This window comes from Nyctibius grandis, chromosome 3 (assembly GCF_013368605.1).
Source record: "Nyctibius grandis isolate bNycGra1 chromosome 3, bNycGra1.pri, whole genome shotgun sequence".
Classification (NCBI taxonomy): Eukaryota; Metazoa; Chordata; class Aves; order Nyctibiiformes; family Nyctibiidae; genus Nyctibius; species Nyctibius grandis.
In genome coordinates, this window is record NC_090660.1 from 52,340,304 (window position 1) to 52,357,790 (window position 17,487).

The 17,487-nt window shown below is 38.0% G+C and overlaps 1 protein-coding gene across 2 annotated transcripts in view; it reads right to left on the minus strand.

Annotated features, from left to right (window-relative positions):
- RNMT (RNA guanine-7 methyltransferase) overlaps window positions 1-17,487 on the minus strand; it is a 20,614-nt gene continuing 3,127 nt past the window's right edge. For both annotated transcript variants that reach the window (XM_068396351.1, XM_068396350.1), the window contains exons 3-11: window positions 15,592-15,724; window positions 13,959-14,081; window positions 12,488-12,603; window positions 10,683-10,864; window positions 9,918-10,082; window positions 8,648-8,765; window positions 6,198-6,299; window positions 3,725-3,758; window positions 1-1,835 (exon numbers count right to left, since the gene is read on the minus strand). In XM_068396351.1, coding sequence (XP_068252452.1) covers window positions 1,798-1,835; window positions 3,725-3,758; window positions 6,198-6,299; window positions 8,648-8,765; window positions 9,918-10,082; window positions 10,683-10,864; window positions 12,488-12,603; window positions 13,959-14,081; window positions 15,592-15,724 — 1,011 coding nt within the window. In that variant the 3' untranslated portion in view covers window positions 1-1,797. The remainder of the gene's footprint in view (window positions 1,836-3,724; window positions 3,759-6,197; window positions 6,300-8,647; window positions 8,766-9,917; window positions 10,083-10,682; window positions 10,865-12,487; window positions 12,604-13,958; window positions 14,082-15,591; window positions 15,725-17,487) is intronic.

Sequence of the window (17,487 nt, forward strand, 5' to 3'; positions counted from 1 at the left end):
TGTATTTCCCCTCTTTTTATTATTCCGATTTCTTCCAAAAATAGCATAACAATGTACTTTCAAATGACATTTGATACAAGAAATCTAACAAAACTAGCTTTAACGTGCACACAAATTTCAGTGAAACATTTCAGTACTTCTAAAGTGTCCGCATTTTTCAGCTAGTTTCATGAGTACTAATTCTAGCAGACAAGAGAGTGTCTTGTTTTCTTAATTTCAGCAGCAGAACTGACTGTGATTCTACTGCTTTGTTGAAGGTTAGAGGTGTTCTATACAATTAAAAAAAAAAATCAGGAGTCATAGAGGAAAAAGTATGACCTAATTACAGGGGGAAGGTAATACAACTACAAACTCAAATAATTTGAACGCTTAACTCTGTAACAGAAATGTTCTCTCCTAGGTTTATTATAACTTCTCAAAATATTCATGTACCATCAACATTTTATCACTTCAATTCTACATAAACCGTACTAGCCAACAGCAGCAAACAGCTACTGTTAGCCCAAGAAGGGAGAGAAAAAACATGAAGTACTCATGCCCTCTCAGTAGTGTGGTGGCTACAAGCATGCGGAAAGCAGAGCAAACACCACGTCAGAAATCCCTAAGCCAGCTCTAAGAGACTGATGGGCAGTTAAGACTGTATTTAGGAACTGTTCTGCCTATTGATATCATTAGATTACACTCCCAAACAAAATATTTGGCTCTAATTTGGGGATTGTTATCCACATGTACCAGGGTGAGTAACAGACATACACAGCCCCTCCCTACCACAGTGAACTTCTGGTATCCCCAAATGTTATACAGGCTCCCCTTTTAGATCATGATCTAGTATGTGACCATGTTCCTAATGCCTTAAGGACTGCAATGAGGTCCCCATCACCACCAATAGCTCATCCTTCTGCTGAGTCTGTTTGGAGTTCTATGAAACAACTAAGAAACACATCCTAAGATCTGTCTAAGTTTCAGGAGACATTAAAACTACCAAAAAGTCAGGAGAGTCTTTAATACAGTAGAAAATGTTCAGTAATCTAAGTTCAGTAGCTGTTATTGATTACCACATAGTCGTGTTTGGAAAAACGACGTAAAGATTTAAAACTTTAGAAATTCAGTTCTTTCAGAACAGTTTTGTACAGAACAAATTCATTTAATCTTTAAAGCACCATGAAGTGACACTACATATCAGCAAGCACAAAAAACAAGAACATCATGGGACTTTCCCATGTAAACTACACCTTGAACACCACTAAGGTAGATTTACATTGCAGGCTTGAGCACAGCACAGAGGTACTCAAACTGACTCAGGTATTAGTTGCCACTTAGCTCTGCATGCAATGTAGACATACCCTATATTTCTGAATATATATCATTATTAATTAACTTAGCTCTGCAGTACAGTATTTAGGCCCTCATTCTGCACTACCAAAGTCTACAGTCATCTTTCCATCAACTTTAGAAGTGCAGGGTCAGGCTTGTAATCACAGACTTACTTCTACTAACAAAACATTTGTTTCTAACATAAAGTTGTGTCAAGTTCAAACGTGAGTTTTGAGAGCATGCACATTGCTTACAAATGCTTAAAAACACTGGTTCAGAATCTTTCTTATATATACACACACAAGTCCATCTGTCACAGACAGGCACTGTAACTCAGAATCATGAGCTTGCTCTAGTTTTCGGTAGTGTCCTGCACACTTCTGAGAATTAAAAAATAAAAAAATAGTTGCCACAATGGATTTCTGACTATTCCAACTTGCACATGGATATGATCTCTTCTTGGTGCATCCACTACATGAAGTTTCACAGTTGCTTCTCAAATGCAAATACCAAGTAAATACCTAAAAAAGAAAATGAAGTATTTAAAGTTTCAGGTTCCTCTGCCACTTGATTAAGTTTTCAAAATTTAAACAGGTTGATACTCTGCCCAAACAACCTCTTAGCAGCTTACTGAAATTATAAAAACTGCTCTGGTTTCCCAATGAGTAACTCTAGCATTCAATTCCAGCATGGTTTTAGACATGTTTTCACAACAGAGCTAAGAATGCACAAAAGCAAAATATTTTAAATACTGTTGATATGGTTAATGCAACACTAACGTCAGTTAATGATATTACTGAAATGTGAATGTAACTCAAATTACTATGTCATTCTACACATAATTAACATTCAGTGGTGCATAAAAAGTCATATGTAAGTAATTTGAAAGACACGTTCATACACGCAGTAATGGACAATTAGGGGTGAAATGATCAACTTCATTTTTAATTAAAAAGTGAATAAACTCATGGTACAAAATTATTAATTTTGCTCTTTTAAAATATCACAGACAAGGAAGAAATATTTACAAACAACAGATGGCATTTTCTCAACTCCAGAACAGTATGATTCTAGAAACGCATACTCATACAGTCCACACCAGCACCCTTGGGAAATACTTATTTGGCATATAATCAATGCCAGCTATGTCAGAAATTCTTATGCTTCATACCAGACAGATAAGTTGAACCAGTTTTTTGAAACTGTGACTCTAATTAAACATTTATGGATTTGCACTTGAACTCAGCTTTTGTTTTAATGGATGTGGCACCACAGCTACACTGAAAATCTTGCCAGACAAGCCTCAGCGATAAAGCAAAGTGAAGTTCCATGTAACAAGCAAGCTGTGCTTATACCCTAACTACAGAAGCTCTGTACTCCAAATCTCTTTGAAAAAAGAGACTACTTTGAAAATACAGTCATCACTGAACGTTTACAGGTATAAAAGCCCCTCTCAATTAGAGTAACAGTTTACATAATACTTATACGTTCCTGGAATTAATGTCTACCTTATGATTCACACCTTTAAAAAATAGATAACAATTTAAGAAAGCAAAGACCTTAAGTAAAGATTTTTTTCATTCATGAATTGAACATCATTTTTTTGTTTGTTTTTGAACCACTAACACAACCAGTATAATGGTCTGAAAAAATGTGAATGTTGGCTGGCTGCAGTTATACAAAAGTTAGTAATAATCCCCCCTGGGAGTCAATTTTTTTCCTTAGAATTCTCAGTCCCTTATATCTGAGTTTTATTAAACTCAACATTGGAAAAAAACAATGTCAAATGTTTTCTATGGCACATGTTTCAAAACATATTTAACAACAGTGCATCCTTTTTGGTGTCTGAGGCACTGACTTGTTTCTCCTTCCTTTACAAAACATTCAGATGCCCCTTCACCATCCATGCTTTAATTGCTTCTTCCTGAAACATATTATCACTACAGGCAAAGAGTAAAGCTTCAGTCCCTGCCTTCCCAAAGCAGTTGTATTCTTTTTGATGAATGTATGTCCCAACTGGAGTTTGTTTTCTAGTTGACTGGTAACAATATAATATCCAAGTGTACCAAACAGAAGTATAGTATTTAACCCTCTAACACTAGCAAAACAATCCTTTAACACTGGCATCCTCTTTTCATACATCCTAAGTAAGGTTTCCCCAAACTACTTGAGCCCAAAGTTTTATGTGCTAGAAGCTACCTAAATAAAGCAAAATATCAACCCATTTTATGCATTTCCCTCCCAATTTCTTGTGTGCACTACACAATCTATACACATGCATCTGAATAACACAAATAATAAAATCTCATTATATTTAAAATTTGTATTCTCTTCCATAACCAACAGACTATTTTACACACTTTCCATAGCAGTCATTCAGTCAATACTGAGTTCTCAAAACAATACTTACTTGTTGCTTCCCATTCAGATTTACTCAAGGTTCCCTAGAAGGGGGACAAAAAAAAAAAAAAAAAGTAAACCAGTTTCAACAAAAAATAAGGAAACAGTAAAACACTGATTTAACTCAGGATTATCCATCTCTCACAGACCAGCTTCTAACCACCCACACTGGCTGGCTATTTAGGAATGAGAAGAGCATTACTGTAGACCACAGATACTTATAACTCCAATAACTAGGAGAGGAGCTAATTGGAACACCCCAGATAACGGAACACACTTAAATTACACAGGTATAGGAGAAGGGGCCAACAGTCTGTTGGGCTGGATGCCTCTGCAATGCAGAGCATGCTGGGTACATTACCGCACATCAGTGTGACCTGACCTGGCTCAAGCTGCTCTCCAGCCCAAGGTGCCCAACACTTGTGCAGAAGTCAAGAAGAGGTCCTATATCACTGTGCTGCCACCTTCACCAGGAATACTGCTTGCCTCCACCTAACATCTCCCTGCAGCCCACAAAAACTCTATTTGCAGAAGACTAACTCTCAACCCAGCTCACACATTGTGAAAAAGCAGCCTGCCTTGCACACTAGAAAACCTTCTCCTAGCTCTCAGCCTTTAGGATGAAAGCAGGGCAAGGGCACAAGTAAAAAGCTGCTGCCCTTTACCCTACCGATTAGAAGCATGAGGTAATAACAACAAGCTGGTTTTACGCTCTGCCCACTCCATCCCCTTCCAGGGAGTCCTCACTGGGGGCATGATTTAGTCCACATGCTACCCACTGACCAATCCTGACCAAATGATTCATCTTTTAAAACACTAGTAAAAAAAGGCTTGTTCAAGCAGATTTCTTCTTTGCCAGGTGACACAGCACCGGGCAAAAGAAGTCTTTGGTCTGATTTGACCATTCTCATGTTCTTAAGCTTATTTCTTAAGAGAAGCATTTTTCTTTTTAAAATTTTTAGATTGCAAGTACAGACAGCAGGTTTCTTTTCCCTCTTGAGGTAGGATTTTTATATATACAGTAAAAGGAAAACATTGTCAAGAATTCAGAACATGAACAGTGGACAAACCATTGATTAAAAACAGAAAAATCCAAGCTGAAAAACTTCAACCTGACCAGCCTCATGCTATATTTATGACAATGAAATAGGATGCCATCTATCACTAACTGCATATGATTTTCCTAAAACAACAATCTTTACTCAAACTAGTCTCCAATTGTGGTTCTCTCTCGTCAAAGAGCCTCAACACATAAAACAGACCTAAAGTTCAGACTGAAAGAGCCAACATGGCTTATCAGGAACCATTTAGCATAAATAGTTAGGTTAAACCAAGCTTTTGCAAGGTTTCCATCCAGCCTGACTCCCCAAATGCACAGACAGAAGCAAACATACAGCTATACACTACCCTGAACAGCTAGCCTGGCTGCAAATGGAGAGGCAATGGCCAAATGGCAGCAGTTCCTGGGGAAAAATGACAGCAGACATTGCCTGTCCTCCTGCTTGCTTTCCAAGAACAGCAGCTGTACGGGCTCCTGTCCATCATGCACCCAACTCTGAGACCAATACAGAAGAATGAAAGGCTGGGAGGGGACCAGCTGCAGACAATTCCAACATTGTCATGTACTGATAGGATAATGGAAGAAAGAAAAACCCTTTATAAAAACATAAAAAAGACAGCAAGCTCAGAAAGGCAGCATTAGAAGATAGGATTAGAAGCAGAAAAAAACATATTTAATTGGACCACTGATCTAAATTATAGTATGACCTCCATTAAAGATGGTTCAGTATTCTTTTACTTCTGAAGTCATAAATCAAGCTGCCAAAACAGGAGAAATGCAGAAAAACATATGACAGGATAGCAAACTAAGTTTTGTACAAGGTACGTGGAAATATATGAATTAAGTTTTATGCACATAGAACTAGTCTAATTCTAGGAGCTCTGTAAAAAAAAAAAAAAAAGGCACACCAGATTTAAAAAAACAGCATTTACAGAACTTCGATAAAATCAGCTGAGAAGGGAGCTGGATCTTCTTCACTCAAAACCACAACAGAAAAACAATGTTTAAGATTTCAAATACATACAGTATTTTGAAAAAAGTTTTCAACTCTCCTGTCAGAAGATTAAAAGAAGAAAATTTAAGCTTTAAATCAGCAGTGTGAAGATCCAGAACCGCAAGAAAATTCTTCAACTTAAGAAGCGTTATGTTAGAACAGCTGCCAAGGAAGATGGCAAAATATCCTTTCCCTTTCGCATTGTTACAAATTTCTTAATTGCTACCAGATTAAGTGAATTTGATTCTTCAAGTATGGGGTATAGATTAGATGAACTCCTCAGCCCTGTGGCTCTATGATTTTTTCACATGCACAGAGACATTCATACCAATTTCATTGCAGTGGAAATGAAGAAGGCACCACATGTCTGAAAGATCGGGACCTCAATTTGAGACACCATTTGCTGTAGTGAAGCAAGAAGGAACTTACCAATGGTAACTTTGCCTTGCCATCTTTGATGAACTCTTTCGCGTGCTCATAATCATCAGGTTTATCAGAAACAAGCCTGGACTCACCAAATGTAGAATATGGCTGGAGAACATAGAAAAAAATACGAAACAAATATTAATTGTGTAGTAAGATACATTAATCACATCATTCAAGGTTTGTCACAACATAGCCCAGAATGGAGGTCAGTAATTATTAAGAGGATCTTAAATTTAGTTCTCTCCTTTATAGCACCTACAATATCAGGTCTGATATTCACTACTTCACAGAAAATCCAACACCCAGGATTTACAAATTAACTTTTATCCTTATGTCTCCAAAACAGAATAACTATAAAAATGATTCTCCATGTACAGCTCATTATAAGTATTACCTAGATAGACTCTCTTTTAGAACAGCAATTGAACAAACCAGCATCTCTTAAGCAGAAGTACAATGAGCAACTGTAAGATTTCAAGAAGAATGCTTAAAATGCTTCAGTAACACACAGGAGCTGTAACAGGAGTATACAATTGATTCTTCAAAACTCATATACACTTATTAAGGATCCCAGTTACTGCATAACGGCCTATACTTAACAATGCAGTCCTCAATTGCGTAGCCACTACCTTAAGACAACTCTCACTTTTCTAAGAATGAAGCTGATATGTCAAAGGCTGTGTCACCTTACTACTGGCAATATGAGCCCATACAAAGTGCTGTCCCTTTCAGAGTCAACAAGGACAGTCAAGTCCACTTGCAGCCCATGTGACTCAGTTTAATAAGTCACCAGATACTTCACTTGATAGTTTTATGCTGAAAAATTCTACTGTTTGAGGGAGGAGGGAAGCACAGAGAACTGTGAGTAAAACCAAAGCCTCAAGAGACAGCACTGAAAAGCTTCTCTGAAGATGCTAAAGTCATCCAGGATAAGAGCTTGAGGATAAAAAAGCAGAATCATTGGGCAAAAACATAAGCTTGGTTGCATGTAAGTACCATTTTTGCTACAAACACAGCCTGTCCTTTTCTTCCTACAAAGATTACTTTGTCTTTTCAATCGATATTCCTTGCACAAAGATCCAGCTTTCTGTCTCTCTCTGCTGAGGAAGAAATGTATTACAGTTACCACTATCTGGCACCAGGCAGGATTCTTGTGCTTCTGCTTACTACTTAATAAAATGAAAACTTGCCTGAAAATTGAAATTTTATTACAAAACTGAATCGCTCTATTGCGTCCTGGTGCCCAGGTGATGGCAGCAGGGGTCTACAGAGGTGACCTCTGTGAGGAAAGGCCAGGGCTGTCCCATGCCGGACACCACCAGTTCCACCAGCTTCAACACAGCCACCGCAGGGCACAGCTGAGCCCCTCAGCCACAAGTGGGGTGCCTCTGGGAAAGCATATTTAAGAAAGTGAAAAAAAACCCACACAACAACTGTGAGAGAGGAGTGAGGAAAAATGTGAAACTACCATGCAGACACCATGGCCAGAGAAGGAGGGGGAGCATGTGCTCCAGGCACCGGAGTGGAGACTCCCCTGCAGCCCTTGGAGAAGACCATGGTGACGCAGGTTGTCCCCCTGCAGCCCATGGAGGACCACAGTGGAGAGATATCCACACTGCAGCCCATGGAGGACCCCACGCTGCAGCAGGTAGACATACCCTGAAGGAAGCTGCAGCCTGTGGAGAGCCCACAAGGGAACAGGCTCCTGGCAGGAGCCATGGCCCATGGAGAGAAGCCCAACCAGAAGCAGGTTTTCTGGCAGGAACTGCAATCCTGTGAGGAACGAACCCACACTGGAGCAGTCTGTTCCTGAAGGACTGTATCCCATGGAGAAGATGCACACTGGAACAATTTGTGAATAACTGTATTCCATGGGAGGGACCCAAGCTGGAGCAGGGGAAAAGTGTGAGGAGGAAGGAGCGGCAGAGACAAAGTGTCATGGACTGACCACAACCCCCATTCCCCATCCCTCTGCGTTGTGAGGCAGGGAGAGGAGGTGGAATGGTCAGGAGTGAAGGAGTGAAGTTGAGGCTGGGAACAAGGAGTGGGTGGGACAGAGGTGTGTTTAGTTTTGTCTTTGTTTGTCACTATTCTACTCTTTTTTTTTTTTTTTTTGTACTAAATTAAATTAACCTTCTCCAAGTTTAGCCTGTTCTGCCCATGACGGTAATTGCTAAGCAATCTCTCTGTCTTTATCTTGACCCACAAGCTTTTTCCTTATTTTCTTCCCCTATCCTGTTGGGAAGAGGAAGTCAGAGAGCAGGTTGGGGGTGTCTGGCAGCCAGTGAAGGTTAACTCACCACAGTCACACTTTCAGCCACAGGAGTTTAGTTCTTCTATTGGTAGCCCTTAATTCATTGCACAATGTTCAAAACAGGAATTTCGGTTATTGCACAAATAGCTAACAAGATGTAAAATACTATTCAAATGAAACAAGTTAACTCCATATTTACCTCCAATGCCTGCATTCTCCTTAACAGCATTTTATGCTCCTCATTCTTGATTTTTTCTTCATAGAATTCCCGAAATGTCTTTTTGTAGACTAGTTTCATACCATGCTTCTTTGCCATTCTGTAAAAATAAGCTTAATTAGGGAAGCTGCAAAATTATTGTATTTTATTTTCAAACGAACCATTTTAAGCCACAGTGACATCTTATGGTATTCACTAGGATTACACTTTCAAGAATTCATTTTTTTTTTTAGTAAAGACATTTAGATTAAACAAACTGCACTACCACCACAAACTGTGCTTTTTTGAATTAGGACAACAAAACTCTACACAGAAGTCATCACAAACATTTCAATAGAAAAACGTCTCTTCTCCCAACACACAGAAGTTAGTAAGTTCCATTTGAACTTCCAGATAGACTACACTACGTTCCCTGCAGTATCAACACCCTGCCATGTGAGCTGTTGTGGATATATTTAGAGAACCTCTTTCTACTAGACTTAGTGCCTTACACCTTAATTATACGTAGACACTGTGGTCATACAGAACTGAAGTTACAGGTGTCAGTGACAGGTGCTGATATTTTTCAGAGGGAACTATAGATGAAGTGTGTGAAAATACACAGGTTTGAATGGAAAGCTTAATATTGTTTAACAGCCATGCTGAGCTTGAATGGCAGGAAAAACCCCAACATGGAAACATTTGTCTGTACCTCAGGAGACAGGCTGGGAAAGGCAAATCTGTATTCACACAGAGGTAACAACAAAATGTATGCTCACAGATGAAGAAAATTCATAGGAATTAAAAATAAGTCATAGGAAAAATCCTACAACATCCAAAGAGAGTTGGAGAAGACAAGAAAGAGACACCACGATGAAGTGGATACACAAGATGGCTTGCTGAAGGACTAAAGGTAGAATGAAACCCCCCAAAAAGTTAAGATTAAAAAAGAAAAAGTTGACAGCACTACAGGTTTGATGACACATCCAACAACATATCAGATACAGATATTCTCGTGTGAGACCTAGTTTAAGTCTTCACAGCTTCTGACCAGTGCACCTTCAACTAAGTGCAATGGACAGATTACAATTGCGGATGGAAATGCAAGAAACCTCTTCATTTGGAGCAACAATAAAAAATGAAGAACTGAAAAATACAGTAAGAAAGCCAAAATATAATTTTATGCAAGTATTATGCAATGACATACAAGCTAAACAAATGCTTATTATGTTTCACAGCTTTCATTGTACAATGAATTCAAAACTTAACTTACTCTTCCAGCAATGGAAAGTAAACCAAGAACTCAGGGACATCAACCACTTCTTCCAAGTGGAAATCATACTTGCAGCCAAACAAGGGATATTCTCCCTTCTTTTCAAATTTTACACTGTACACCTCATTACCAAATGAATTTGTTTCTGAAGCTTCAAGGCGCTTTCTATAAAATGAGATATAAACAAACATTAATTGATCAGTTTTTAATTTAACAGGCAGAGAAAACTATGCGTAAGAGGTCTGAAACTGTTTCTCCCAGTACTACAGCATTCAACGATCTCTGTAGTTTCCCACCTCCCTTATCTAATAAGGCAATGAAACAGTGAAACGAAGAGAAGCAGCATACTAGGTTTTAACATTTATCATTCTTACACAATATACCATGGACTAAACGGACCTAGAAAATTAACCTTTAGTCCAGTCTACATGGACAAGTCAGGCTTCTCAGAACAACCACAGCAAAACCCCGACAGTTACTTCCCAGGCTGTGGCTATCTCGCCACTATTTAAGTCTCTACAAAGTGTTTATGTATGAAGACCTATACTGCGTACCAGAAGAGCCATGGGTGCAACAGACAAGGATTAGTGCAGATTTACCTGTTTGAGTCAAGTTCTTAAGTGAGATTTTCCTGACTAGAATCCAAAATTGTTGCAAAAAACTTGCTTTTGTTCGCACAAACATAGCAGAGCACTGTAAGAACAACTACCACTTAACAATGCTTCACAGACTTTTGAAAGAATAATAGAATATAAAAGTACTTACACAAGTTCAAAGCTATCTGGAGTTGTGCCAACGAAATACCCTCCAGGAGAGAGGTTCCCACAAGCGTTTTTAAGCATCATGTCAGCCTGCTCATATGTCTCAAATGAGTAATGGTAAACAAATTGACAGCTGCAAATGTCAAAGCACATATCTGGATCACTGTACTTGGAAGACAAGAGATCCTGAAATAGATTAAAAAGAAAAATATTTGAAACAAAAGCTACAGAAACAAGCATGATTCACTTAAATGTTCCAACATATACGCTACTCCCATAATTCTTTGAAGTTTTTCCTTTTGGCCCCCTATCCTTCACAAGTTCAGCAAGAACAAGATGAAAAAGGTAAGAGTAAGAAAAAGTCCTCTGCTACACAGAAAATCATACGCAACATTTGGGAACAACAAAACTACACATACACATTTCAAAGTCACCATGTCCTCAAATTCTTTTCGTGTTGTCAAGTAACACCACTACATCTGAAAGGCCAAAACCCACGGTTAGTTACCTAATAGTTTCCAGAGATGTTTTACTGCTGAGGGTTTATAACCGGCCACTATTTAGCTGGAAACAATTATTATAATAAAATGAATTTTCAGTTTACTAATGAGAACTGACCCATCGAACGTATAATTCATAGGAGGAGGGGTTGTTTTAAACATGGCAATTTGCCTGTCCACCAAGCTGCATTTGTCTGTAATCTCACACACGCACGTACATGTGTACCAACATACTCCTCCCCACCCCAGACCAAGTAACCAGTAACTCTGAAGAACTTGGAGCCCTTGGAATTTGTCAGGTTAAAGCTTGCCATGGTTTGACCCTGTACTCATCAGTTCTCTAACTCTTCTTCATCGGGCTCCTTTTATACAATCAATACTAGTAGCCATCACAAACAACAGAGGAGCACACAAGTTCTCCCCAAGGCCCACGACATGCATTCCGTACTTAAAATATTTCATATTTAACAGTTCTCCCAGACTTCCCATCCACCCACTCACTCACAGTCTCTACCAGTTCATGCCGCATGCCGTCAACATTCTGTTGTGGCAAGACAAAAATGCACACTTCACATACCATAGCAATTTTCTCTGTTCATTTACTCCCCCCTCCATATATTGACAAAGAGATATACAGGAAACTGACAAACAAGAGGTGAGCGGAACTGGATAAACTGTGAGGAGATTTTGCATTATATACAACATAGATGACAGAGATGAATGAGAGACGACAGGGAGATGAACTTTTGTGTGCATGGACAGACAGAAGAGAGTGTGCAACAGAAAATACATGTGCATACAAGACTGAGCTGTAATAGCAATGTGAAAACTTCCCTGGCCAAGGCTGTCTCTTCTCTACCCTGACTGTAATTTTGAGCCAAGAGATGACCTGGAACCTCCAACAGACTGTAATCCTCAGAAGGGGAGGCAACCAAGAACTCAAGTCAACAACCCTTCCTGCAAGGCTGGGAAGAACAGTTTCAGCCTTTCCACGGATAGGCTGAGACCAGGTAGGCTCTGTCTCTCAGCCTGCATCAGCAGGGCACTCTCAGCCTGCATTTCCAGGAAGCAAAAGCAGTGCTGGTTACAAGACAGTCTCCTAAGCTTCAACAATGTTACACTGTGAAACAGTAACGAAACACATTTAACTATGTCTCAGTAACCTGTATGGTTGATTCTCCTGATACTACAACAATCTGATATTAGAAATATACATGTCCTAAATATTATAGCACTAGCATTACTTCCTATACTTGCTTAACACGAGAACGTTAAATCTCCAAAACATTATAAAGCATAGGAACTATACCTTGGTACTATCTGCTTGTATAAATTCTGCATCAAAAATATGTTCATTGTAACGACATCGGGCTTTCATGTCTTCATATCGCTGCTTGCACTGTTGCACAGAAATGTCAGCAATATCTATATATATACACAGAGAGAGAAATTTAAACAAAAACAAAACAACAACAAAAAAAAAGTGTGTAAACTGCTCCCCAGACAAGAAAACTGGAATGATTACTGGAACATAGCAGATCCACTACGGCAGGGATAAAAGTTAAGTAGTTACACTTTGATGGGAACAAACACTTTTATTCCCAATTTGCACAGAAAGAATTTAATTTGCAGGTGTTTGGGATTATAACTCTGTCATTTTCAGGCTTTACTTCAGAAAAAAGCTGTAATCTGAAAATTTTAGAAAGCTCCCATCCTCAAAAGTGCAAAGCAAGCCTCCAAAATTTCAAGTGATGGATACTAGGTGATTGGTACTAAGTGCTGTTAGCATTAAGGGTCCAGTATGCATCAGCTAAAACAGTTCAGCTCCCAGAGTTTCTCCAACAGTACTGAAAGCTCTTCATCTTCTTACAAATACACAAGATGTTGAAATGCAATTATTTGTGATATATGCTGATATATTGCATCACGGGAATTTTTTTTATTTTCTTTTTAAGACTGTTCCTCTCTCAGGCATAGAGTTTCACTGAATAATACTAAAACTAACAATATGCAATAAATCTACATAAGAACTTTGTAAGTAAATTCATTAACTGTATTTGAAGACTGCCAATTGAAAAAGAAAGGCAAGACAGAACTGTAAAATGTAGGATACCCAGAATAATTCCCACTAAAGCAATTTTATGAAATTTTAGTATCTGTTAAATCTGAAGTTAAGTAATGCTTCCTCTGATTATCCTTGGTGTGCTTTTTGGGAGAATGGAAGATGGCATCTCCTTCCCAACATCTAAGCAAACTATTTAAATGAAAAACTATTTAATCAGCTTTCAGCCCTTCCACTTTCTGAGTCTGAAAATCTTTGGCTGACTGTAACATCCAAGACCCTTTTTTGTCAAACCACTGCGGGGTTTGTTTGATTTTTTAAATGCAACTCTTATGTGTGTATTTTCAAAACAGTTAAAAACACTACAAGAGATTAGACATGGGAGAAAATACATCAAATAAAAAATGTCAGTCTTTTCCCCAGTGTTACACTTTGCCTAAGACAATCTGTGGTACTGTGTGTTTCTTTAAGGATAGTAGTTCTTAGTTATGAGTTGAACTGAAAGCTCATTACACAGAGTATCAATGGTTCTTTTATTTATCCTGGCAATCAAGTTGATGTCTTCAGGTTAAAAGATGAGAGAAGACTTTTTGACAAAAGGTATATCATTACATTCTTGGGCTTACTAAAAAAAGAAATAATAAAAGACTGGAAATGCACTTGTTTTTCCCATAAAACACTGGTGTATTTTCCCTGGAAAGTTATTGTGTCTTCTTACCAGTACAGACAAGTTTTTTAATTCTTCCTTTCTTCCATTTCAGTAAGTCTCCACCTTTGCCACATCCTAGATCCAAAACAGTTACATCATTCTTTTTCCGTCGTACCCGGTCTATAAATTCACCTAGAAAAATACAAAGAGAGAATGCATACAGAGGTCTCTGTCATTCACTTATATTGTACAGAGATCCCTAAAGGACCAAAAAGATTTGGGAATTTTAAAACATCTCAGAACTTACTTTGCCTGTAAGTCTTCTTAACATTACAGACTTAAATCTCTCTTTCTGGAAACCACTAATGATGAAAGGAACCACAAACTTGTAAAACTATGGAGAAGATAATGAATATTTTCCTGTGCTTAATGTGTTTTGCATGTAATGTGACTGGAGCTCTGAACTGTTTCCCTGGCAGACAAAGGCAAAACTGCACATCACTAAACAACCACCCTGTGTGTAAGTGGGGAAACAGGGTACCCTTTCATTACCATTATAATGAAGGCAGATGTTATTTGAGAGTATAGGAAAGCCTTTTGCAAAAGAGTAAAAGTCAATTAAATGCATCAGCCACAACCTTTCCTTGCGATCACATTACAAATGTGCATAATGTTCTCCGCTCAGTCTCTCCTAGGCCCTGCAACAACACTAGCTACTCGTTCGCTGTCTTTTTATCCTACATATACCAATTTCATTTTCTCTTCTATCACCACTCTGTCTAGATTATCTCTGCTCTGACTGATGCTGGCATATTATGCAAAACATACCAGCATGATAACAACTTTTCTTCACAGTAAGAGACCTGAAATATGTTTGGATGCAACTGTTATAATGCCATACTACTGAAATTCATCATGACTGAAAGGCTTCAACACAGGCTCCAAGAATGGCTTCATATAAACCGAAAAATTGCTTCTAGCTGCTCTGATACAACACAACAAAAAGCAGCATGCTAAGACAAATGGTGCCAACATCTTCTGGCATAGATCCCTCTTCATTAATCTGTGATGCTGTATCGGTAATTCTTTTCTTCATTTACAGATATCTGATGGTTTTGTTTCCTCACTTTGGAATTAATTTGTGGGACAGCAGACTTTGCCTTTTATAAAAAGCTGCTGATTCTTAAAGAACTACATCCTCTAGTTTTTCATCTTTTTAAACCATTGACTATGGGTAATACAGAAAATATTTATGTGTTCAAGTTTCCTACAGAATTGCTTAATCTAGATCTAAGGACAGACTGCTTTGGGAAAATGGCTATGGAATTATTTGAGATAGATTTAAGTAACAAGAACAGCTCAATCTACAAAGAACAGATAGATTCTTTATGATTTAAAGTTGTACCTTTCTCTTGAAAAATGTCATGAGGAAGAACAGTTTCCAGTCTGAACTTTTTCTATTTTTCAGGTCAGTTGATCTTTAAAACTTTAGCATATATTTGGCACTCCAATAATATAAAACACTATCACAAAGATTTAAAATAAAAATAAATATAGATATTTTATTGCACTTGAAAATCTTACTATGTATTAAGAGACAAAGTGCCACAATCAACACCATAAAGCAGAAAAAAATTTACATTTTGATACAAAAATTGGTTACATTTCATTAAAGTCTAAGCAATCAATTAAGGAACCTTACCAATGAGGACACTCTTTGTCCAATTATTAAAGTTTCGGAGGTAGAATATACGAGATTGGCTACGTTTTTCCAGTCCAACTTCTTGAAGTTCATTATAATGTGCAGCTACAGCTTGCCCATGACCTGCCTCACGCTGTAGAAATGAGGGAAGGAAGAGACTCAAGCAGTGAATTCTTTTTATTACTTTTTCATTTAATCAAAGGACATGTGTTCACTCTAAGGATTTAAGAAAGTAAACAAGTAATACTATGAAAAGCACCATTATAATATATAGAAAAACGTTTCCTACATGTCCTGGTACTTACATCAGTACTTCAATTATCAGAGAGACAACTCCTTTCAAAATTTAATCCTGTTTTCAGTTGGTCCAAGTAATTTCTGATGGATGATGCCCAGCACCTTTCCTTCACATAAATACTTAACCTTCAGTTCTCCAATACTCACCACTCTCTAAGAGTCAGTTTCATTCCCCTTAAGCCTGGGATTGACAAGAGGATATTCCTTCTCAAGGAGTATTATTTCAGCTTTAAGCTTCTTCAAACATCCTGTTTCAGAAATTCAGTGTTTACAGCTAACAGAAGTGTATAAACTGCCAATTTAACGAAAATGACAACTAGCTGATGTCACATAAAGCCCTAAGTGGGTAATCACACTGCCAGAGCTTTAAACAGACCATGGTAAGGGAAAGAGAGTAATGACTTGACAACAGTATCCCATTTAACGCTTAACAGTAAGCTGTAGAAATGTCTCTGGTTTAGCCTTAACTGTAAATAGTCCAAGAGATTTCTGACACAGAGAAGCAGTCTACATGCAGATATTATGCTCCTAACATTTCTTCACCTTGAAAATAATCTTCAATTATATACATGAAGTTCAAATAAATTATAAATAAAATACGAAGTAACAGAACATGGAGAACCAACACAAATTCTGTGAGGCACAAAAGTGTTTGAAATAACAGTACAAACTAGAACAGAGGATTCTCAGTTAAAACCCACAAACATGGGAGAAACAAAGCCCCAGCCAGTAGGAGTTCACACAGCAATTAAAAGCACTCCCAACAGTTGACTACAAAAGTCAACATCCCGATATCTTATGCAAACAGTAATTCCTCAAGGGAAAAGAAGGTTTGACTGACTTTAATATATGACATGAATTCTTCAGTGTTTCATATAATTTTGGTAACCTGCAGAATGAACACAAACATACTTGTCTGGAATCGCTATGACCCCATCACCTGTTTACTACCACACTTGGCTGACTGATACTAACAAATATTTTGATCATTTCTAGTCTTTTTTAGGGTAAGCACAAACAGATCCCTGAATGGGCACTGAAGGTTACTTAAGCTAGAGCGGCTGACTTTGACAAGAGTGCGGGACAAATTCATACACTCTATTAACGCATCTCAGCTACTGCGAGCACAGTTGCAAAGAGCTATCAGCAATAACATCTAGATCCTGGCAGCTGTGTTCAATGCAATCACCTCTCTACACCCTTAAGCTACCCAAAAACAACGTATTTCTTGTTCATCTAAACCTTATCCTAGAACTACCTTATTAAAAAGATGAAAGGGTTAATAATGTTTTTACCACAACAAAGGGCCTCCTTTATTTTACCAGATTGCTTAGCCATAAATTAACATCCTGGAAAAATTCTGAACAGAGAAACAAAATATTGCGTCAAAGACATTTTCAAGCTATACTTAAGTATCCCAAAAGATCAAAATTAGACTGGATGCTACAGCATCAGTTTCTACATGCTCATACATAATAAAGGACAGCGTCATATAAAGCATTACCCTTTTCACCTTCCCAGTTAAAAGGACGAATATTTTCTGCTGCTCTTGCAGTCTTTAAAAAAACAAAAGCATCTGTAAACCTTTCAGCACTTCAC